At 40.3% G+C, this 25,356-nt stretch overlaps 1 protein-coding gene across 2 annotated transcripts in view; it reads left to right on the top strand.

Annotated features, from left to right (window-relative positions):
• The window catches only part of LPGAT1 (lysophosphatidylglycerol acyltransferase 1), a 69,894-nt gene extending 47,478 nt beyond the window's left edge, over positions 1-22,416 (top strand). For both annotated transcript variants that reach the window (XM_071578136.1, XM_071578147.1), the window contains exons 7-9: positions 2,608-2,734; positions 13,735-13,841; positions 18,416-22,416. In XM_071578136.1, the coding sequence (XP_071434237.1) occupies positions 2,608-2,734; positions 13,735-13,841; positions 18,416-18,567 (386 nt within the window). In that variant the 3' untranslated portion in view covers positions 18,568-22,416. The remainder of the gene's footprint in view (positions 1-2,607; positions 2,735-13,734; positions 13,842-18,415) is intronic.
• Positions 22,417-25,356: the final 2,940 nt, after the last annotated feature.

Raw genomic sequence — 25,356 nt, 5'->3', positions numbered from 1 at the left:
GAGGGAGCTGCACTGAGACCTGCTTGCTCTGGGGGAGGGTCTCTAGAGTCTGGTCTTACCTTCAGAATTTTTTTTTTCCTAACATGGGGTTCCTGGTGGGCTACCAGAGTGTTTACTCCCCACCCTGCCCTGAAAGGGGTTGGAGATGAGTTTGGAGCTGGTCTGAGGAATCCATTGCAGCAGCTCTGCCCCACAAAAGCAGAAGGGAGGAAATCAGCACAGCAGAGGACTGCAGGAGCCTTCCCATAATGAAGTTCAAACAATTATCCACTGAAAGAACAGCTTTAAATAGGAGCTAAATATTTAATAAATTATTTTAAAACACTCTATCATTATTTACAGTAATGTGCCCATATTCATCTGGCACTTTTTAATTGCAATTAATGATCTTTGTTGCTTACTCAGACAATTTACTTGTCTTTATCCATTCTTGCTTTACATCAGGGGAAATAATAAATTGAATTACTTCGTTACAAAATCTATTTCTAAATGAATACTTCTGTGGGTTTACTATTAATTTCATATTGGCTTTTCTCTGATTCATTGCTGCTTTTAAAATGAAGGACTCTGTAGTTAGTGCTTTTCTTAAGAGAGACTTGACAAGCACTCTGTCATGATGCTGGCAAGCCTGGAGCATCTAATTGTGTTCTCATTTCACGTGTCTGTCAGGGGTTTAAAATACTTCATTTCCATAAGGTAGCACTAAATGTTTCAGCTTGACCTATGTAGCTTGCCCTTGGTCAAATTTTGAAATAGCATGTTACGTAGTGCTGGTAGCTCATAACCTACATTTGAGGAAATGCTGTCTAGCCTGATCCAAGCAGTGCATGTAGGTTTGTAACAAAGTGGTACCACCCCACTGGTGAGTGGACACCATGAAAACAGTAGCTCTTATTAAAATAATGGATAGATACATGTGATGATATTGCTGTAATTGTATTTTCGCACTTAATTAAATTAAATGCAAATTCAATTAAATGCAGGTAGAAACTTGCAAGTCAGTTCTCACATGTACATTCTGGTTGTAGTAAATAAGGGTGACTTTTGAGTACTGCTCAGACTGTGCGTTGCAGATTCCTTCAGGTGTGTCGTAGGCCTTCTGTAAAATTAGAGTGGTGACTCTGGGCAAGACCAAGCATCTGTCCAGCCCAACAGCCTGTCCATGACTCCAAGCAGATTTCAGAGGAAGAGTGTGAACACAGCAAACATGCATCGTGCTTCTCCCACATGTTCTCCTGGCTTCCAACTGTTTCCTGTATGGTGGGTTTCCCAAGCCAGATGGAGGTTTCTGCCTGGTTAATTAATCCTCCAGTGGATTTCTTCCACGTGCTTGTTCAGTTCCCCTTGAACCCAGCTCTTGACATCTTTTTAATAAGGGATTCCCCACAGTTTTATTCCTCTCTGCAGAAAGAATCGTTTCTCAGTTTGCTTTGAAAACTTTTCCTTTTGGCTTAATTTTGAATATGTCTCTTGTATTGAGAAGGATTGTGAACAGTCAATCCCTGTACATGTTCTTCATGCTGACAGTGTTCTTGTCAACCTCTGTTGTATTTGTTTCATAGCTATTTCAGCTGCAGGCTTGAAGAGTATTGTACTTTGTACTAAAAGCTAACACTTCTTACATGCTTTTGCCAATGGGTGACTGTTTTTGATAGTCAGCTTTTTAAATACTTGAAGGTACTGCTGGGTGTGATGTAAGCATATCACTGTGCTAGTGGATCAAGTGTGGTTAACTGAGCATTACTATACTAGTCTGAACATAACATGACCTCAAATACAAGGCAGCTTCAAAACAGATATAAAAATTGGCAAGCTAAACTCCAAGTGTCATCTTGGCAATGTGCCTTTCCTTACTGGATTGCTTTACAGATCTGCTGCTCTCCCTCTTTGCAAACCTGTGAACTGAAGTCATGTCAGAGAGGTTTCATGTCTAGGTTGATATATGACCTGAACTATTGCTGGTAGTAACCTATATTCAGATTTAAATTTGACTCTCCTGAATAATCTTCATAACAAATATTTTCACCTCCTTTGATCCTTTTTTCAGTTTCTAAATATACTGAGTAGCATATGAGCATGTAGTGGTGTCAGCCTTTCCCGGGACTTTGTGGGTGCAGCATCCTCTCCATTTTGAAAACTGATCATCCTCTGTTCCTCGCTTTATCCTGAATACACAAAGTGGTGTATTTCCTCTTCATCCTGTCACTCAGATTTTTAAGAACCTTTGAGGAACCTGCATGGCTGCTGCTCCATCAGTGAACTGCATCTATGAGTTTTTACAAAGGCCCAGGTGTAAATGTGCTTGAAGTGCAGACAAAGAGGCTTGAATGTTTATTTTGAAATTTTCTCTTTTAGTAAAGGAGTGGAAGCACTCAACTTTGGGGCCAACATGTCATGGGACTGTACTCATACCTGGTATAGTACTTGTTCTTTTCTGTGTACTACAGTGTGTAAGAGCAACAGAAATAACTGTGAAAGTAAAATCTAGGTCTAGATGGAGTTTGTAGGAGAATTTCTGTGCTCTGAAGTATCAAAATTGTATAGTTCTCAAATAAGTGACATGCACTCTCTGATTCCTTTTAATACCACATTTCTTTTTGTTCCTAGAGAGCAAATCAAAAGGCCTCCAGTGGGTGATAGACACAACCATTGCATATCCCAAAGGTGACCCTCTAGACATCCAAACTTGGATTCTTGGCTATCGACAACCGACGGTTACACATGTACATTACAGGTAGGAAATAAGCCTTCTACTCTTATATTGATCTCAAATATTAAAAAGGAAGTAGTCACATATTAGTAACATCATGATTGAAGATAGGGAAATCTGTAGCAATGGAGACTTCTTCTAATGTGTCTGGCACAAGTGGGCAACTCATATTGCTAAACACAACTCAGGTTGTTTTTTTAAAAAAAAAATCAAATTCAGTGACTATTCCATATTTTAGGAGAGACATTTAAATTTTGGACTAATGTACTGTGGCTGAATAGAGTTATGTGGAATATATTTGAAGGCTGGGTCATTTTTCACACTGTAATATTAAAGTGCTGATAAACCCAACTTGATTTTTTATATATATGTTATTTTTTAATAATGACAACCTATTAAAAATCACTGTTGTTAAATCAATATGTTTCCTAGGAGATTATTTTATTTAACTTTCTGACAAAGAAATATCAGCTTTTTCACTCAAACCACCCTCTTGCTCAGAGCAATACTCTGGAAAAAGTAGCAGCTCTCATTGACACCTAGGAAGGGAGATTTTTAAAACTTTCCTTGTCAGCAGTTCTTTGTCTCAAGACCTAAACTGATGGAGAGAAAAGTTGCATTTTGGTTTTGGTTTGCAGTTTAATTCCAAGTCTGAAATCTCCAGAAGTATTTTAACACTTTTCCTATAACACGTAAGTTGTTGCATTTTGTCCCAAAATTGTATTATTTCATCTTATTCACTTTTGATGATTTGGGGAGCTTTTGGACTTTTACAGTAAGCTTTCAAATATCCTTGTGTGGATCCCCTGGTTGGCAGTTTAAGTGGGAATGACCTTGTCCAGCATCAGTGTTGTGTGATGCAGAGTGCAGGCTGCTCCCTGGAGCTCCTTTCCACAGCCGTGTTTAAATCTGTCCTTACTTTTTATAGAAAGCTGGCTTCCAAGTTCTTCTGAAGGTGAACATACTTACACCCTAATTTATGTAAGATACCATTTTATCTGTTGTGCTTTATTCAGGTCACCTTAGTACTCTCTCAGATCTCTAGGATATTTGCAAGTTGGATGTATTTGGAATTCTACTAAATAGTGTATCCAAAAATACTTGCTTTTAAAACCAGAGAAAGTTATCTTAAGTTGAATTAACTTCCTGCTTCTAAATATATATTCAAACCTTTTTCTGAGAGCAAACATAAATATGATGAAACCTGCCTTGGATTGAATTTGAATGTTAAAGTTCTTATAGTACTGAAATTCTAAGAAAAATAGTAGAACTTATTTATTGTTGGGTATAGGTTTGTTGTTTTCTTCTGGAGGTTCTAAATCACTGGTTTAGATGGGGCAAACATCTCTACTTGATTTTTTTTGTTTGCTAACCTCTAGTTGTTATGGCTGACCTTGTAAAGACATTTGAAGTGTGCTACAAATGGAAACTAATGCAGTGGTATCCTCTGAAGGCCAAGCACGGGGTGCGATACCTCTGAAATGGGAACAGGATGTCTTGATTTTAGCTGGAGCTTTGGCTAACTTGCCAGTCCTGGTAATTCTTTCGGCAGATACCCTCTCGACTGCAAGGGCTTTAGTTGGCTGCAGGGTGGCAATTGTTAAAGATGCATTTAACAAAGCACCCTGGCTCTGGCAGTGGGCAGTAGCAGCAAAGGCCTGGGAAGGCAGTTCATGTGCCATCCCATCCCTCTGCACATGAACACAGGGGAGTTGTAACATGTTCCAAACAGGCATTGCATCTGGAGTGCTCCTTTGGTGAGTGTTGGTGGCCCTGACTCCAGTACTCCTCTTAACCTCCTCAGAGTTGTAGTTTCCCATGACACCATGGGAACTGTTTGTGAGGGTGATGATGCCATGAGACCCCCCCAACAAAGCAGGACTCTGAGCAAAGTTAGTGTGAGATAAGATAAAAAGTGACCGTCCTTTAATGTCAGGCCTAGGGCCCACAGGAATACATATTAACACATATCCTGAACACTGATTTCTATGGTTTTTATAACATGGTCCACCCAACCCCCAGTTCACACATCTCTCAGTCCAGCCCTGGCCTGCCCCTGGTCACACCTCCTCAAATCTGAGTCTGGGGTCAGTGGGACCCTGTTTTCATCATTTTCCTCTTCCTCAGCACACAGGCCTGGAGGTTTTCCAGTGTTCTTAGACCCAAGGTTGTTGGCTCATGTTTATGTCTTGTTCTGCAGGCCTTTTGATATTCTTCAGCCTTCTACCTTGAAAAGATGTCTAAACGCTAAAAGAATTTGAGCTTCTCATATGTGGTAGGGACTAGGATATATAAACAATGAACTTAAGCTGCTAGAAATATTAACACACTACATTTGCTTTTTTACTACAGTTACAAGTACTTCTAAAATTTATAATAGCGTAAAAAATCAAAAACTCCATAGGCATCAGTGGCAACCAGGATCACTTCCTTTTTGATCATGTTAAGTTCTCCACCTGATGGCTTCACTGGGAGCATCCTGTCTTCCGTGTCCTACCAGTGGTGGATGAGTCGTTCCTCAGTAATGCCCTCTGTGATTCCACAGCTCATACCCTCAGCTGTCCCTGTCCCTGCTCCCAACCCAGTGAGTCTTCATCTGTTTGGTGTCTCCTTACACAAAAGCTTTTCCCTCATTATCTTCCTGCTTTTGTCTGCGCCTTTTCTGGTTCTGCTCTAACTCATTTGTGAGTTCACTGACATCCTGAATTCCCCACACTGATTTCAGGATCACATACCAGAATAACAGCAGCTAATCCTAGTGGCTGTGCAGTGTATGTGTAGCTGCTGATGCTTTTTACTTCCCCACTGTTCATTGCCTTGCATTTATTGGTGTTTAATTTCATCTGCAACTGTGATCAGGTCCTTCTGTAACTTTTCTCTTTGACTACCCTGCATAATTCTACAGCAAAAAAAGTCATACTGCTCTTGTATCTTTTTTTCCAGATTTAGTGTAGCATCTAGATATGATATGCTAAGACCTTTCAATGTATCTGGAATTATAGCTGTAGTTTGAAAATACAGTGAATTTTCACCTTCAGCATTTTTGACAGTAACATTTATTTTTAGATATTTTTGTGTGGCTTTAAAAATATTTTTCAGTTTTACATGAAGGTTATATTTATCCATGGCAGGATTAGCAGGTAGTGACTGAACTGCATGTGTGCATGAATTTACTTGTGTTGCATCATCATCTTCTCTTGCTTATATAGAAATTTTCCTGTTGGATTCCCTTCAGGACATTACAGCAACTGATTTTTTTTTAATTTTTCCAAGATCACCTGACCTTACTCATGAAGGGTTATTTTTTAGCAGAGTGCTGTGATATGTTGGGCATCTTCAGGGTTTTGACAACTTCACATCATGTATTGATGATTTGACCAGAGTTGTTGGTACCACTGAGAACCTGTGAAGACAGAGGATGTGCCTGGGAAACTGAGAGTGGTGGGTAGGGAAGAGTAGGGAACAACTCTTCTCTCATGGAGAGTTTCTGGTGTTAGAGAAAACCTTACAGCTCTGCTGTCACCGTACTGAACCTTCTCCAAGATTGGGAAGATGGGTAATTGAAGTCCAGTGGGCTTCAATTTCTTGGAGTTTATTTTTTAAGACATGGGGAATGGGCAGTGGAAAACTGTCCCTCAGGAGCTTTGCGTATGTGTCTCCTACACGGTGTCCTCACTTGTCCAGAGATAATGTGATGTCTCTGTCAGACCTCAATCAGGAGCAGTTCTGGTAAAACTCCAAACCACTTTATGCTGGTTAAGCAGTGCATGCTTCCAACAGCTGTACTTTGTGACCAGCCAGCTGATCCTTGCCATGTCAACCTCCTTTCTCTCATACCTGCAACTCTTGTTGGGAAATGGAAGACTATCTTTTAATGTGCTGGAAAGTGTCCTGGAAAGTTTCTGTACGCTGTTTCTCCCTGAGAGCTGGTCAAGCAAAGAGTGGAGGATGATGCACCTCATCTGCAGAGCTGTACAGCTGGACCAGGAAAGCTAAACTACTTCTTTAAGGTCATTTTCCCTGTGGAGACCAAAACATTGGTGTAGCAGAGCCATTAGAGTATCTGGGATTGTCAGCTGGGAAGGATGATGCTTGTTCTGCAGGTCACTAATTCGAGGTGGTTCCTCAGTAGTTTTTAATTTTGGTAACATTCGGGTATTAACTAGTCTTTGTCTTTAACAGTGTAGGTGAGGATTAAATCAGTGACTGAGGTCTGAAAAAGCCAGTGCTTTGCTGAGCCCTGAGATATCCCTTGTAAAGTTGGTGCTAATGTTGACGTTCCTTTAACATTTTGAAACAAACTGAGTTAGCAAAGGAAAACCCCAGGTAAAGTGAACTTCATCTTTAAGAAGATGGAAACTGTCAGGGATGTGTTTCTGTTTTTCTGCATTTGACATGGATGTCCTCTGAAATTTTCATGAAATGTGTATCAAGTATGTCTGGATTGTTGTTATTCTCCCCTTTTCCTGTATTTAGTGCAATAAAAATTTGCACATATTCGGAATGTCTTGGGGAATTACATTTGAAGTAAATTTTAAGGGTAGTTTTTAAATAACTGGGAAGAGAGCACACTGATTTCTCATCTGTCCTTTCTTTTAACCGAGTTACAGGAAAAAAAGATGCACCCCTTTGGAAAAAGGAAAGAATAGTTTTGTCCAGATGCCATCTTGACTGTATGAAAGCAAAATTGGGATTTAAACATGTTTTTATTCTCTTTAGAGCAGTCTAGAGCGAGGTACTGATATATGACAGCAGTGGGGGGAAAAAGGAACATTTTCTGTGCCACTTGAAGTGGAGCAGAGGAGACTGCAGAGCTGCCTTTGTTCTGGTGCCTCAGTCAGTCCCTTCTGCTGTGCCCCTTGATCACAACCCGTCTCTTTCTGCCTTAAAGGCTTTCACATCTAGAGATTTCCTTTTCTCATAGCCTGTGCCTTTGCTGCAAGATTATTTCTGTTTCATCCTACTAGGGAGCAACAGAACAGTGTAGAGAACACAGCAAACAGCCTTATGTTATCATTTGTAGATGCTCTTCTAGCTGATGAGAATGGCAGAGAAGGATCAGTTTAACTCAGTAATATTTTTTGTTTCAAAGCTCAATTTTGATCATGAATTGAATCTTTCTTTTCAAACTTCAATTTTCAGTACAAATGACACGTTTTTCAGAAGTTCATAATTAGGCTAAGCTGTGGTCTGAGTTTGCTTAGGGTGTCAAGAGAAAGTTCCCTGCAAAAAAGAACATTTGCCAAGTTTGGATCTTCAAAACACAAAGGTGTGACTGATTTGTCTCAAAACTTACTGGAAAGTTCTGCAAAACTGGACTTGCTCTCTGAAATACAGTACACAAGGAAAATATCTAATGAACTTCCTCCAGGTCAAATGGCACTGGGATTTTTGTGGGAGATTTCAATTCACCTGTTAAAGCACTAAGCATCAAAAACAGAGCTGGAAGGGGCAAGGCATCTCTAACTAGAGGCATCACTTTGAGACCTGCCTTGTAATGAATCTGTTGGAAAGGTTTGCTTTCTCTTCTCCAATGATTTAGCTTTACACTTGGTTCATTTTGTCATGTGTGTTGACCCCTAAACTCAGACTCCCTGCACTTCCACTCAGTAGAAATAAGCTGAGTGGTTTAGTGTCCATGCAGCAAGACCATGTACTGCCTATTGTTTCGGCTCCACCATTTCCCACTGAGTTGACTTTGGGGATTATTTCTTTCTAACACCATGCACTTCTTTAGTCTAACTGACTTGGTGTTTCTCAGCTGGTCTCCAAGTTTCTCCAATAGTAACATTTCCATTTCCCACGTGCTGCAGTTCTGTTACCAAAACCCAAGAGCCAAATATTGAAAAAACCCTGTGTATGAAGTTTATTCGATGCTTAGAGTGCCCTCAGTCAGGAAGGGCGTGGGGTTGGGGTTTTTCTGTGTCGCTTCCTGCTGGGTGATGCCCTCGGTGGCCACATCCCACTTTGCATTCTGTGACCGGGATTGTGGTGTGGCAGCCCTGACGTCAGAGCCAGCCCCAGTCACCTCTGATGGAGAGAGTGGAAGTGCCACACTGTTCCCAGCCAACTCAGCTGCCTTTGTGCCGTAATGCAGAGGAGTGCTTTGTCACCCTCCCTCCTCATACCAGTTTTTGTGCTGTGCTGCTGTTGAAACAAGCTTTCAACTACTGAGGAAGATCTTTTTTTGTGTCCACATTGATACAGACTTATTGAAATAAACTGGGCTCCGAGCTATAAATAAGATGAAATGCATCGTGGTTGTTGAATGAGTTTTGCAGAGGTGCCTGTGAAGGGCATCCCGTTTGGCAGTATATTTTAATACACTTTTTTACGCAAGTAACTTATTTTCGGTCATGCCTGAGATCTGCCAACAACATTCGCTGTCCTGAATTTATTTAGAGTCTTTGAAACAGCAAGTAATAATATGATTTATAAATAATAGCAGGTAATTGAATTCAAGATAGGACAGATGATAAAAGGTAGTTTGTACTTAATGGGATCTATGAGCTTCAGAATTTAAATACAGAACCAGAGTGTTTCTCCAATAAGGATCACTTAAAAGAGATTACATGTTTCTGAAAATTCTGTATTTCTGAATATTATTTGATATCTTCTGAGAAGTGACATATCAGTAGCTAATTCTCCACAATTTTGTGTATATGCCAACACATCTTCAGCAGTTACGTCTGTTTTTTGAAATACATTCTTTCCTGGACTGTCAGTTATTCTCACATACTCTGGTTTGGGACATAGATACAAATTTGAGTAGTGGTTTGAGGGAGCCACGGTCCCTCAGTCACTGTCCGGCATGTTCTGCAGTGGTTGTCACCTCTCAGCTGCTGGGAGGGAACCTCCAGGTGGAAGGTGGTGTTCATCACTGGCACAGCTTTGCTGATTCCCATCGGAGTACACCTTTACTTCTATTGCCACTTGAATTTTGTGGTCAGGTTGTCTTATCCAGTGCTATTAAATTCCTTGTTTGCCACACTAGGAACAAAGATGCTCCTACTTTCATGCAATGTGAGGTTAGTTTTGTCCAAAAGCTAGAAAGATTCAAGAGCACAAGAGACTCTGGAAGCTTCAGGTATTACATATTGACTTTCTTTCTTGCCCTGGGCAGTTCTATGTGATGATAACTTCCTAATTTCCTGAGAAGATCAGCAATCTCTTTGCTTTTAGTGGTGTTCCTGATGCTGCACACCCAAAGCTGGGGTAGAACCAGGGTGATGCTCATGCACTGACCACACTGACACCTGCTTACATATCTTTTTGAAAAGAAGGAGCTGTTTCCTGTATCTCTTAACTCTAGACCTGGCAGATGTCACATCCAAGGGCTGGGGATGACTTTGCTCCAGTTAGAGCAATGTCTCTCTGCAGCTGTTTTGGATCCTCTGTGTAGAGTTTTGTAACAATAGACTTGCTCAATTACCTTTCCTGAACCCAGTCTCCTTAAAGAGAGTGTTCTTTTAAAGAACAGATCTCAGCTGAGGCACCTGAAGGGCAGAGAACGATGCTATCAGCAGTATGTGTAGTATAAATACAGGGGGCTTTAGCTTCTCCTTATCTAGCACAGAAAGGGCTTGTTTCCAGAGTTTGAGGATTTTTTTTTGTATTTAATCTCTTAATTTATCTCAGTCATTAGTAAGAAGGTTCTATCAGTAAAAATAACTCTGGATGACCTAAAAATAGATTTGAAAATGCTTCTAAATACACTAGCTCTAACCATTGCTAAGTTGTGACAGCCAGTGTAGCTTTACTGAAAAACCAATTGTTTTCCAGTCTATAAGTATTCATTCAAATTGGGTGCAACAGTGGTTGCTTCTTAAACTTCTTATCAGCAGAGCTTATATCCAGAGATTCAAGTATTATGATACTGCTATTGATTCCCACAGGAGCCTGGGTGGATTCAAGCAGAAGAGTGGTGTGCTGTGTGCCATTAGTCTCTCACCATACTGGTATCACCTGTGCTGCTTTGCTGCTCCATTAAAGCGCCAGCTCAAAAATTGTCTCTAACGTGTATCTTGCAAGGTCATACGATAATGTTTTCAGAGTTGAAGGTACGTTCTTGACACAGGAGCAGCCTTGAGTAGGTGGTTGAGCTGTATAGTTGTTACCCATTGGGTAATGAAGAGGTGAAGGCAGAGGTGAAGCACAGCTGTAGTTTACAATGTGGACTGCGTATCAAGCCAGGTAACCCGAGACTTCTGTCCTGAGCCCACACACACATTCTGTGAGTTCTGAACCATCTTAAAACTTGCGTAAGCAAGCATCTGTCCTTCAGAAATACACTGTGAAACACAATATTCAGTTGCTGAGCCTTTTTATCTCTTCTTAGCAGATAGGCAGAAGAGAGTAAAAATAGTGCTTGGCAGCTTGGTTGTGTTTAGGGACACAGAATAAGTCTTTTGGAGTGTTATACCCTCAACAAAAATGATCCTTTCTCTGTGGGTGGGTTTTTTACGTGCCTCTACATGGTTTAATTTTAACCTTCTGTAGAACATCTGGTCTTGAAGATAAAATAGTTCTCTATTGGCTCTCTTTGTTATTGTTCTTGATATGCACGCTAAAGACTTGGGCCATTTACTGAACAACTATTTCATAATGTTTGTCTTTTGCCAAACACTTGTCTTCAAACTATGTTTTATCTGAGATAACAGTTGCTGATTTCCAGTTACTGAGACTGGTTTTACTGGAGCACAGAGAAGTCCACAGTGTGAGGAAGATGTAGGTAGAATTGCTTTAAAGGCTATAGAAATAGCTGAGTTTGTGTTGATACCATAGATGGCAAATAAAGTTGCTCATCTCCTTATCTTGAAGTTATCTCTGTGTATGAAGCACCATTATCTCTAATGCACTCACACAATTGTAGCAATGCTTTGCTGCTGGTTTTCCCCACTTACAGTGTGTTTTTCCATGCATCATACTGAAGGGAGAAGGGACAAATGAGTTGACAAGACAAGCAAAGATGTTGAAAATGGTAACAGCAACAAAAGCATTCTTTGAAGCATCTTATTTAAGTAGTCTGACATTCCTATATCTGTTCAGAGATGCCCACATGATTGTGGTGCTACTTCAGATTCTGCAGTGTAATCAGTCAAGACTGTTTTGAAAATGAAATACAAATCCACGAAGGAAAACAGAAGCATGGTGTAGATGACAGGATAAATAGGAGCTCACCTGAAAGGAGGAACCTGCAGTAAAGGTGTTGCATTTCAGAGGATGAATTTTTCAGGCCAGCCTGACACACAGATCCCTCCTGCACTGGCCTCCCAGTGAAACAGTTCTTGGGTGTATCAAAAGGCACTTAGGGCCTGCCAAGGAGATTTCACAGGTCCTGTAAGACTTGAAATTCTGTTTTGAAAAAAATCCAGTGAGGTAAGCTGGGTTATTTGGGGGTCTCCCTGACATCCAATCCTGTCAGATCTCAGAAGCTAAGCAGGGTCAGCCCTGGATTAGTACTTGGATGGGAGACCTCCTGGGAAATGCTGGGTGCTGTAGGTTCTAGTCCTGAGGACTTCACTGGCACTGTCCAAGCTCGCTCGGCTGTGGCAGTTGAACCTCAGGAGTTAAACGGTGGGGCCAGTTCTGCGCACGCTGAGCCTCACCTAAAATCCACTGCGGAGGCTGGAAGGGCACACCCACATGGGGAGAGCCCTTCCCAAATCTTCGTTCGCGAAGCCGAGTCACACACACACCTCAGTGAATTCTGCCCTGGATATCTGTTTTTCTAAGCAGACAAAGTATTCAGCGTGGAAGTACCAAAACCTCAGTAATTCTTCCACTGGTGCCTTGAAAGCAGAGCTGCAATATTTGAGTACACTTACATGGTCAGTTTTCAGTGTAAAATGTGCCTTAAAAACTTCAGGCAAAGCTGCTGGCATTCTTTGAAAAGCACGGAAGGCTTCCCAGTTTTCTGGGATATGGAAGAGCTATTGGTAGTTAGTGATGTCATTATGTGGCTTCTGCCTGTTGAATTGTTTCTTCAAAGCTGCAGATGAATTTTATTTTTTTATTTCTTTTGTTTTTTCTTTATTGTTATCTTTCACTTCTTTCAGTGTATGAACTTCATTGTTCCTTGGTTTGTATGCGAGTTTTAGGGACAGTAATGTATATAGTGTGGTGCTATTTCATTAATAAAACCTCAGCAACTTACTAGCTTTTATCAAATGCTGTAGTACAGTGTTTGATAGAGACTAATGCCTATGAATCATAGAATCGATTGGGTTGGAAAAGACCTCCGAGATCATCAAGTCCAACCCATGGGCCAACTCCAGTCCCTTTACCAGATCATGGCACTCAGTGCCATGTCCAAGTTCAGTTTAAAAACCTCCAGGGATGGTGAATCCACCCCCTCTCTGGGCAGCCCATTCCAATGCCTGATGAATCTCTCTGCAAAGAATTTTTTTCTGATCTCCAAGTTAAATTTCCCCTGGCAGAGCTTGAGCCCGTGCCCCCTTGTCCTATTGCTGAGTGTCTGGGAGAAGAGACCAACCCCCACCTGGCTAGAACTTCCCTTCAGGTAGTTCTAGACAGTGCTGAGGTCACCTCTGAGCCTCCACTTCTCCAGAATAAACCACCCCAGCTCCCTCAGCCTCTCCCCACAGGACTTGTGCTCCAGTCCCTTCACCGGCCTTGTTGCTCTTCTCTGGACTCGCTCCAGCACCTCAATATCTTTCCTGAACTGAGGGGCCCTGAACTGCACACAGTACTCAAGGTGTGGCCTCACCAACGCAGAGTACAGGGGAAGGATCACTGCCCTGATCCTGCTGGCCATGCTATTTTTGATACAGGACAGGATGTCTGTGTGTCTTCTGTGTGCTTCTGAATGGTAACCTGGAATATTCCAGTTGCATATACCTATGTGATTTGTGGACTGGAGGAAGCATGAACCATGCAGTCAGATTTGTACAAAAGTCTTGTTCTCTGTGTTTTATGGTGGGCTGCAGCAGCTGGAGAAGAGTTTTATTCCTCACATACAGAATCCGTTTCCCAGTTTTAATTTCTGTTTGTTTCTTTGGTAGGATTTTTCCAGTGAAAGATGTACCTGCAGAGCCAGAAGCTCTCACAGACTGGCTGTACCAACGATTCATCGAAAAGGAGGACCTCTTGACACATTTCTATGAGACAGGTAGGATGAGATCTAGTGAAGAGAATTGTGCTTTGTCAATGACCTTTCTAACAAGGATCTCAGAATGGTTTAGGAACGTGTAAGCATTCTTCACATGAAAACAGAAGATAGAACTCTTACTATGTTTTATGTGGCAAAGAAGTATGATTGGAAAATTATCTAGCAAAGGTGAATTACTTGGGTAATGTTAAAATTAGGGTAGTGTTTGAAAACTGTCACATTTGAAACAGATCTAAGGAAATACTCTTTTTCTGCAGTAATCTACAGGTTAGCTGTGAAACTTGCTGTCATGAGGCTTTGTGGAGTGGAATAATTTAGCAAGTTGCAAAAAGATAGTGAGCATTTATGTGTATAGTAAAAGGATTCCAAGTTTATGTTAAGTTTGAAAGGAATATAAATCTTTAGTGTTCAAAATTAGCATGTTCTTGACTAAAAGGGATTAAATAAGACCCTTGTGTGAGGCAGGTTATTTTATCTGCTTGGTGTGGGTATTTAGTGTGTTCCTCTGGCACTTGTGCTGTTGGAGAAAACTGATCAAAGTTGTCTGCAGGTCTAATCCAAACTCATAGTCCTTTTCTTCTTCATGTTAAACTAACCAAAAGATGCTCTGATTGGAAGGATCTGTGAGAGTTACATCACACAAAGGCACTGAAGTCTTGACCTGCAGCCCCTGTGCTGCCAGGACTGGCCTCCTTGCTGCAAGGGTCACTTCTGTCAGCATCAACTTCCAATGTTAATGGATTAGAGGAATTTGAATAAACTTGGCATTGATAACATTACTGGATGGATACTGGCAAACATGTGATTTAAAATAGCAGGTAAATACTTTGAAGCTGTAGCTGGAGAAGTTTCTTCAAGTTTTTTGTTTCCATTCAGTTGGTAGTGCAGTATGTCATCTGCCCTCCAGTGGGGGCTGGATTTGAGGAGTGTGTTCAGGGTACAGAATAGAGGAATTCATCACAAAAAAAAAAAAAGAAGTCCAGAGAGGAAAAAATAGACTTTGATTTTGATATACAGGCAAGGAAATTTATAAAACTAGACTGAGTAGAAAGACTCCAGATCATACGATGCAACTTGTCTCTAAAGAATAATAATGTCTTCATTAGCAAGTCACAATTGTTGATGGGGGGAAAGTGTTCCATCTCTCAAATCAGCTGAGTTTGGTATTCCAGGGTGATTATATTAAACAAAGATGCTGTTTCTATCAGATGATTTATTGCAAAGGCTGCTTTAATTGAGTTTTGAGTGCTTAATTTGTCAATTAAAGTGCTTAAAAAGATTACTAGAATTCTTTAACAACCCAGAATTCTATTTTGTTTTATGAAGTTCTGCTGTCGCTCAGCCATCATTGATGGCAAAAGTCAGACCCTGCTATATAAATCACATCCAAATGCATATATTGGACTTTATTAGACAAATAACTTTGTGAATCTCTTTAAAAATACAAGTGTAGCCAATAAATTGTAAAGAATTGTTGTTATTAAGACATTATTGTATAATACCATTGAAATAAGTCATACCCAGAAAATCTTAACTAGTCCAGAATTTCAGAGGCTATAATGAATATAATCAGATTTATGCATTGAAATGTGCTTCCAAAATGGGATAATTGATTATAATTTGCCAGTGTAATCAGTATGAATTAATAAGACATGTTTTAAATGTAAATGCTATGACATAAGATCTTATTAGGCATAAATTAGCATAATTTAAAGTTACTGTCATTTGTGTCAGTTGAGAACTTCCTTGCATTGCTTTCGTTGACCTACTGACAAAGTGCTGTTACAGTTTTTGCATAGCCCTGGAAAAGTCCTGAGGCTGAATGTGAGGGGAGTCCCTGAAACTGCTCAAGAGCCCTCCTTGTACTCACCTGTTAGTTACATGGTTGCAGATTGGTGTGGTTTTAAGACTTAGGGCTCTTTCATAATTTTGATTTTTTTTCTAATTTTTTTCTAATTTTAAAGTACACACCACTTAGGAATGTGTCCCTGTTCCTCAGGCTTCCCTCATAAAGCTGGTGTAGCATTTACTGCTGTGTGAAACTTTAAAAGTTTGCCCTGACAGTATCATTGGTAGGAGTATATTCTTTGGGAATATTTTTATTTGGGAAGAGAAAGACACAAAGCCTAATGCACCTTTTTTCCTTTTTGTTATGTTCTTAAGTGTTAAGAACTTCAATTGTCTGAGAAAAACCTCTAATATTAGACCTCTTGAAATTAAACAAAAAAGTATCAGCCTAAAATTTGAAATGAAACTGTCCTATAATTTCATACAGGTGCATTTTATACATTTCATTTATAAAATTAAAACCATTTAGGGTTAATAGCTGTAGGTGTAAGTAACAGAAGGACTCCTGTTTTAGCAGCCAGTAGAAAATTTGTATGGACGAATTCTTGATTTCTGTGAAGTGTTCAGCAGGATAACCTTGAACACCACAGTAACACAAGTGAGATTACATTTGTCAGGACAAAACCACTTAGGGACTAATTAAAAAAATAATAACCCTCCCAAAAAACATAACCATAAACTGGAAGTAATTGTATACTGAAGTCATTGTGCTCCTCATTCACTGTGAATCACAGAATTGTAGAATGGTTTGGCTTGGAATGGGACTTTGGAGATCATCTCATTCCAACCCCGTGCCATGGGCAGGGGCACCTCCCACCAGACCAGGCTACTCAGAGCTCCATCCAACCTGGCCTGGAACACTTCAGGGATGGGGCATCCACAGCTTCCCTGAGCAGCCCATTGCAGTGCCTCACCACCCTCACAGTAAAGAATTTCTTCCTAATATCCCCCCTAAACCTACTCTCAGTTCAGTGTTTCAGTTTGAACCCATTCCCCCTTGTCCTGTCATTACATTCTCTTTAAATAGTCACCCCATCTTTTCTGTAAGTGCTCATAAGCCAGCTGGTGTGAGGTAACTAAAAAATAAGCAGTGTCATCCTACAGGGGCAACAGGAAAGGATTTTCACTGGTGCTATGGAAACACTCCTCATTGTACCAAACCTGAAACCTCATCTGGAAATTCTGCTTATGGGTCCGTCATCCCTGTTCAAAAAATATGAAAGGAACTGTGGACAGATAATGGATGCTAAGATGATTAAGGGGCAGGAGTCATCATTTCTGTGAAGAACAGCTGAAAGTACTTGGCTTGTCTCAGCTGGGAAAGCAAGGAATCAAAGATATGAGTGCACGTGGGAGAGGGGAAAGGGAGTTGCTGTCTGTAGGTAACAAAATAAAAGGAATTATTTAAACCAGAAGTCAGTGTTGGTGCAGACAAACAAATGGGCCATGGCAAAATAAATGCAGCGTAGAGTGGGCAAACAGTAGCTTAGCCCTGAGAGTTACTGGGGAATAAATGATGTGGCACATCTGCCCATGTGTGTAAATACATATCAGTGAGAGGTGGATGGGGCTCATCAAGGGTTTTTTTAGGCTTTTTCTTAGTTTGGTGTGGGGTTTTTGTTTGTTGTTTTTTTTTTTTTTAATTTAAGAGCATTCAGGCAGGAAGAAAAACTTTGTTTTAAATGCTTGATTGCAGTTCCTCCAGTGATTGCAAATGAAGCATAGAGATAAGCTGCTGATGGTATCTTAATTGCCCAAATTGTGTGGTTCCTGATATTAAAAATTGACACTGCTGCATCTTTACTCTTTGAATCATTAATTTTATGTTCTTCTGTGAGAAGCTGACTCCATAATGCTGCAGCAAGTACATCATCTTCTCTGGTATATTCAGAGTTTTTAGATGCACTCTTCAGGATTAACAACAGCAAAAGGGGTTTCTGTCATCGAAGCTTTGTGCATCTCAGTCAAATGTAACACAAATTATTTAATGTGCTGATGTAAATATATGCAAATAGTTTGCTTATGATCATAAAGCTCTGATGTATTCAGACATTTAATTTAGTGTTGCAAATCAGAAAAAGTCAAAATATGGAAAAATTAAATTTTATTATTGTCAGCTGTATCTCTTGTCAGTCTCTCCCGTCTAAGCAAGCATATTCTGTATAGTATTTCTGGGAAATTCCATGGCAAATTACAATGTTTCCTTAGTCTGTATGACTGACTGGCCAGTGAATGTTCAAACAACACATGGAAACTGTTGTTTAATAAACATTGTCAAGAGGAACCTCAAGAATGTGCATGTGATGCTTCTTCACAGTATACAAAACCATCACCAGGCAGCTGTAACATTTAATACAGAATCCTTTCAATTTGATCATACAGATATTAATAAAATTTCAAGAATAACACAGGAAACTTAGGTGACAGTCGTAGCTCCCTGCAAATGTTGAGTACAATGAGGACAGCTGCTTCTAAGGAATGCTTTGACATTCATACTGAAAGTTTTTAAGGAAATTAAAATTGTTTTTAATAATTCTGCATTTTTTTATTATTTTCTTGAAGATAATCGATAATGCTGGAGAATCTTTCCCAAGTTTAACAGCACAGCACTTAAGTAACTAATTAATCATATGTGTTGCTGGGACCAGCATTGGTGGTAAAGAATCGTGCATTAAGGCAATTGTTACTGTACAGAAGCATTAAATGTGTTTTCTTTTCTCTTGTAGGAGCTTTTCCTCCACCGAAGGGTCAAACAAAAGCTATTTCTCGAGAGATGACCCTCAGTAACCTGTGGCTCGTGGGCATACAATCATTTGCGTTTTTGTCAGGCGGGATGTGGTACTGCATCCTTCAGTATTTGTATCACTGCCTATTTTAAAAGTGGAATGGTACCTGAGGACACGATGGGAATCCAGGCTCTTGGAAATGAGTATCATGTTGTATGTGCAAATGTGAATATTCAAGAGTAAAGGAAAATACTGGATGGACTTTTACCTCTCTTTGGGGAAATTTTAAACTCCACTAAAAGTGAAGATCAGTAACATAGTGACCTGATGATGTATTATTTTAAGAATTGTCTGTATTTTTAAAAATGTATACTCTCACCCACACTTAAGCAAATTCAGCATTTGGACAAAAGGTGCAATCGTACAACCACCATAGAAGAATGTCTGTGACAAGAAAGCTTTGTCACCACAAGTATTTCTTGGCATTGTAGTTAGAGCTCAGAAAATTCAGCAACTTGTCTCTTCAGTAGTGTGTGTACAACATTGGTGTGGTAGAGATTCCTCATTTGCACAACTTGTACTTTATTGCAGCTCATTGTGCTGGAGTCAAAGATACCCCACAGAGCTGGTGGCGGTATCTTTCTGGCTACATCGTCAGCACTTGTTGTACTAGACACATTGATCTAAACCCAAGACCCAAATCAGATCCAGGTCAGGTCTGTTTTGTGAGGAATTGGTCCTCCAAAATGCATTGCAGCATCGTAGTGTGATGAAAAGCTGTCCACATGTGGTGAATCAGCCCATCCCTGCTGTGGTCTTACCATCAGCTCTCCCAATTCTGTGTGCTACCAGTATCTCATATTATGAGGAAACTTGGAAAATATAAAGTCATTTGGTTAGTTTTCCCTTTTTGTTCAGAATGCATCTCAATGATCATCATCAGTTTTGAAAATGCACTTTTCAAGGTGAAAATACAGTGAAGGAACAACGTAAAATGTAGGGAATAGAAGAAAAGTTTATTTGTCACACATTGGAAGCCAGAGCGATTCTCTCTGTTTCTGAAGGTCTGCTGGTGCTGCTGGGGATTTTTAGCCACCTTTGTATTTTGTATCCTGCAGTCCCACCAAGGTGACCTTTGAGTGGTTTATAGAGGCCTTTTTCTCCCCGCTAGTTGCAACAGTGCTAAATATACTTGTGGGAGAGTTTTTAAATAATTCAATGCCAACCATCCTAATGTTTTGCTAAGGAGTAATAGAAGAAAAACTAGTTTCTTAAAAAGAAAGAATAGGTATAATTGCTATCATAAATCTATAGGAAGATACTACTGAAAAAAAAAGTATGGTAATTATTCTGAATAACTACATGGAGGCCAGTATTAATTAGCTCACCACTGTGCTAAAATCTTACTTGGAAGAAGGATGAGTTGAACTGAAGTGCAGATGGGAACAGAAGACACTTCCAGTTGCATAGCACAGGATACTTTTGAAAGGGTGTCTATGATGTACAGCCTTACTTCTGGCAGGTCTGGTTGGCATTGTGTTTATGTGATTATACAGAGATTTGAGAGAACTGTTCCTAAAATAAAACTAATCTCTCTAAATACAAGCAGGGTAGCCAGAACTTCAGATATTGGCATGCTGCCTTTTACAGAGTAATTTCGTCGAGAACAAAGTAAGCCCTCAGTAGTTTTGGCTCTGAGCTAGCAATATTGATTCCCCTTCTCCCTCCCTCTGCTGCTACATGAATCACTGTAGGTGGTGTGCAGAATACAAAACTTCGCCAGTGTTCCCTTTCTGTGGGGAACCAAAGAGCATCCCGAAACATGAGGCAATGCCAATTTCCTGGCTTTATGGAAAAGTACTTGTCCAGTGTGCCACCCCAGTCCCCCCAAATGTAGCAGTGCAGTTGCAGCAGTGCAGCCTGGAGGCAAAGGGTGGTGGTTGCCAATAGCTTCATGTTTTAGGCAAGACGCTGTTTCTAAATACCATCACTTTTCACCTGAACGCTGGTGTAACATAAAATCCATTACAAGAGGTAGGTATGCCCTGATAGGGAGGCAGTCTGGGGAGTATTTGGGGGTTTTCTGTGCCCTTGCTAAAGTCCAGCTGATGTAATGAATGTATTTAATCTGCTATTTTGCAGGAGGGTGCTGGGGCAGCCCAGCAAGGTTAGGCTGTAAGTGGTTATTTCTTCTGCACATGGAACTGGCTCTTAAAACTGCAAAATGCAGGTGGCAAGCTGCTTACTGCTGTCCTCCACCAGAGAGTTTGATCAGAACCACAGATGGCCATAGTACAGCTCATTTTATTTTGAGCTAGGACAGACTGGAGTGATATAAAAAGGGAAGTTTATATAAGCAGATTGCACAGCAGTTACTCGCATCAGGAGATTGTTCTTTATGGACCCTGTGAACTCCATGTAAGAGCATCTTGTTTTTTCAAATGCAGTATTTTTATTTTTTTTCCCAGTGGATTGCAGTGTTCACGTGCTGCCTACAGAAATTAGCAATGCACAGTAACGTTTCAGATAAGCATTTGATTTATCTGGTCCTGTTCATTTTCACTTTGTTCCTCCGTAGTTCTTACTATTGCAAGTCATTTGTTTTCAAGCACTGATTGTTGTTTCAGTAGGGTGAGTAAGTAGTATTAGTCCTTGGCTTCTTTCCTGCCTGCACTGGAAATGTGAAGTGCGCCTGACATTTTCTCCTCATGGCTGAGCTGCTGTAGATGGCAGTGGAATGAACCTGCTGTTCAGCAACTCCCAAGTACCCTCCCAACGTGATCTTGGATGCTGCTTCATGAAAGAGAATAAATTGAACAAAAGGTTTACTATGAAGGAAAAACCATAAAATGGATACAATATCTGGGCGATTCTGTGCTATAAATACCATGCTGGTCCGGAGGGTTTGGAGCTCAGCAGCTACTTTGTAAAACATGAATTCCTGTCGGTTGCAGTTCGGTTCTACCTTCTGGCAGTTGGCTAGTGTTACGGATGGATGTCGTGGGCATTGTGCTTCCTCCTCTGGAGAATTCAAAATTCATTTGATAGGGAATTATGTTAATACAGCTGATCACAAACTACTAAATGTTTGATTATATATTAATGGGAAAAACAATGGAAAAAATGTATAAAATGATCAAAAATGAAAAATTCACAGAAAAAATGCTAACTGAAAGCTGTTGCACACAGAAGTGAGAGCAGAGTAATTTGAGTGTATTGTGAATAGAGATTATTCTCTGCCAGGGTTGCACACAAAACGTCTCTACATTTCTGTGTTTAATTGTTCATAAAAACAGGTCGTTACAATTGAAATTACGTAAGTCCTCATGGTTTAGCTTTGCTGCTCTTTGAATCCCATTATGTGAAGAGCATCTGCCCCCACACACAGGGCAGTGTTTCTCAGTGCCCTGGGGTGAGTACACCTTCATTACAGGCTCACTTGGACTCCACCTGTGGTTCTGTCGAGTTTTGCAACCTCTTGCAGGAGGGATTTTTACTTAAAGTTGCTCCCATCAGATGTTGAAAAAGAAGATTTCAGTTTAACTCTCTTTACTGGAAAGCTAAAAGTTTTCCTCTCCCTCCTCCATACCCTTAGCATCAGAAATGGGATGCATCTTATTGCTGTAAAAATACAGCGATCACTGTGGTACTGTTCATTATTCACTTGGTTTGCAAATGATGTAACTCTCTTTTGTCTGACACTGCCATAAAGTGCTGTTGATTTTTTTCACCTGTTTGTACAAGACAATACCAGATACCGATCACTGTGTATGACAGGATTCAACTGCTCCGCTTTGCCTTGACATGAAATTTTGGGACCAAAGGTACTTAAAACTGGGATTTCCTGATCATGTGCCCAGGGTTGGATGCATTCTCTTGACAGTCAGCTGGAGATTTTGTGGTGATCTGACACAATTACACAGAATAATTATACATCTGGGGTTCTGTATTGTTTGGAAACAATGGAGCCATATGAAATAAAGGGTTATTTTGCAAAATTACATATTTGATACTTTTTACATTTCTTTTAAAAAAACCAAACCAAACAACAACTGGAAGAGCAAATGGAAACTGTACTCCGGTTTAAAATGTCTGCATACATTATAAATGCTTCTGAGCAGCTCTACTTTTTCTGTAAAATCTGTAGACTACCTGGCTGTGATACAAAATAAGTCATTGAAACGACTCTACCCATTTTAAAGTTAGACCTTTTATTTTATCATGGGATAATGAAGTAATTATTCACTGAACAACTGTCCTATTAAAGTGAGTTAGTTCCTTAAAATTACTCTACCATGATGTTCATACTGTATGTTGAACAGGGCTTTTTTATACCAGTTATTTTCACCTCCAATTTTCTCCTTCCCTCCTGTGTTACCTGTGTTCTTGTTGCATATGATAAAATGGATGAGGAAGCACAGAGTGATTGTCAGTGGCTTTGCAAAGGGCTGGTCATGTTTGGAATTATTTTGCTGAATTTATTTCACTGGATTTTTTTAATAAGATCTTAGCAGCAGCCAAGCTGTCTTTCAGAAATGTAGACAGAAGCAGCATTTCTATATGAAGATTATTAGGTTTCTTTTCCATTTTTTTTTTATGTGGGATTGATTTTTTCCCCCCAAGATTATTTCATATACTGCTAATCCTTAATTGATAAGATTATTTTCTTTAATGGTTGTATTTATTATGCTTATAACTAATAGATACACAACCTTTATTGTGCTTACCATAAACACAACAGATAGTAAAATAACACTGGTTCACTACACAGCTGCAGTGTTAATTGTGATAGATAACATTGTTTATTGGAGTGTTCATGAGGAAGGACACAGAGACAAATGTTTCTATGCCAGAAGTGGTAAGGGGAGGAGTGGAGCAGTAGGGTAGAGAGGAGGAAGCGGCTTCTGCAGCCTCACTCACTCCAGCGCCCTGTGGAAGCTGTGCCAGTGCTCAGGCTGCAGAGCTTCTCTGCAAGTCACTGTGCAGCAATGGATCTTAAAGTTTCTAAGAGCTGAGGGTGTGCCAAGAGCAGAACATGAGCCCCCATCGCCCCTGGATTGCCACCAGCCCAGAACGGTGTGACTCCAGCCTTGTTTCGAGCAAGTCTGTAATCATTCTGAGATACGGATATTTTTAGAGTGGTCTCTTTTTAAACAGCTCAGGCTGGGCAAAGCAATAGCGAGTGGAACAGCCCCATTCCCTCTGTGGCCCTGGCATCTCTTGCTATGATAGCTCTTAGCTCCATGTCACCTTTTGTGTTAACTGCTGGTGTGCAATACTGCGGTGTATAAGGAAAAAGGAACTCCTTGGAGCATCATGAGACATCTTGCACAATTTCCAAAACAGCACCATGGTTGTAGTGACGTCTACCTCTTTGTTTCCCTTCTGGGTTTTGTCTTGTTTTTCTGTGTGGTGTTTTTCTGTGAGGGGTGGGGGGGAAGCGGGAGGGAAAACTTGAAATCTGAATATTAAGTCACTGGTGGGTGATCCAGTGCTTACCAGCTGTGTTGTCATATTGAAAAAGCCATTGTTTTTAATTCCTGCCTAGTATGAAATGTTTGTTTTAAAAAATCCTTCCTGCTGGAAAGAAAAATGTATTTTTAAAAAGAAAAACATCCCTCTTTTGGCTATGAGACTGTCAGCTGTATGAGTTGTGACCATATCATGACATGCTGATCAGATAAATAAATTTTTATCTCTCAGGACTCTATTGTATTTTTACTGTTCTCGTAACTGTCACAGCTTTTCTGAAAGGATGCTCTTCATTTATAAATATCACTAATTTCAGCTGAGGCATCAAATAAAACAGGTATGTGAATGTCATGTGCTTACTCTGATTTACAAAGAACCGTCTTATCTTGATTTAAAAAAGACATTCCTCCTGTGAAAGATCCTGAGTTCACCCAGTGAAAGGTACTGAAAGGTTTGCTACAGGTAAGCTCAGGGCCCAGGGGAATCACTGCAGTTCAGTTCCAGTTCCAGGTGTCTCTCCCCCTTCTTCTCCCCTTCCTCCCTCAGAGCCGCTGGGAGCTTTGGATATACTGTAAAATAGAGGTGCATTGGATATACTGTAAAATAGCTGGTGGTAAAAGGGAGGCTTCTTTTGAAAGAAGCTGCAGAGTAATGGGCAGAACTGAACAATGGAGCTCCCAGTGTCCAGAGTGGATAAAAATGGGCCCCTGATGTGGTCGGACATGTTACATGCTGCAGGTACTTTGATCTCAAAGAAAAGGTATCCCCTGGTGGGGGGGAAGAAAAAAAAATAAAAGGCTTTCTTGTTACTATGTTGATATTGTTGGAATCTGCCAGTACTTAAACTTCTCATATGTTCTTAGGTTCTCTGTGGAATAAGGAAGAAGTCTCTTGGGTCAGTTATCCTTTCTAGTGTCAGTCTGGTTTTGTACCATGTTAGCCACATGGCTTGACTAAGACTTCTCCATGAGGCCGGAGAAGTGATACATCAGGAATTTCAGAGCAACTAGTGCTGGCATTTAGTGCAGCTGAATAAAGGCTACTGATACTTTTGCTTAAAAATAAATCGTAGAGTTTGTTGTAAATGTCATTATTGTACAAGCATTAAAGGCTGACAAGAACAGATAGAGGATTTATGAGCACTAAAGGTGGCAAGGAGCAACCTGGATGGTGGTGTGCAGATTTTTAAGTTTACCTTGGAACACTGTGAAAGTTCAAAAAAAGTGGATGTTGTGACAGATCAAATTCTAGGTCTATGCAATGAGTAAATAATCAGCTGATCTCAGTCAGGCTCTTACGTGTGTGTGCCTTAGCGGAAAAGCAATGCTGGCTTTGCCAAACAAAACTAAGACTAAGCTCAATGAGATGGCAAATGTGGCTGATTATTGTATTACAGAACTGATTACTGTATGACAATATAGTTGAGAGATTTGTAGTCTCACTTGGGAATCTGAAAAAAACTAAAAGTT

This window comes from Pithys albifrons, chromosome 2 (genome assembly GCF_047495875.1).
Source record: "Pithys albifrons albifrons isolate INPA30051 chromosome 2, PitAlb_v1, whole genome shotgun sequence".
Classification (NCBI taxonomy): Eukaryota; Metazoa; Chordata; class Aves; order Passeriformes; family Thamnophilidae; genus Pithys; species Pithys albifrons.
The sequence above is the reverse complement of the archived record's forward strand: the minus strand, read 5'-3'. Positions and strand labels throughout refer to the sequence as shown.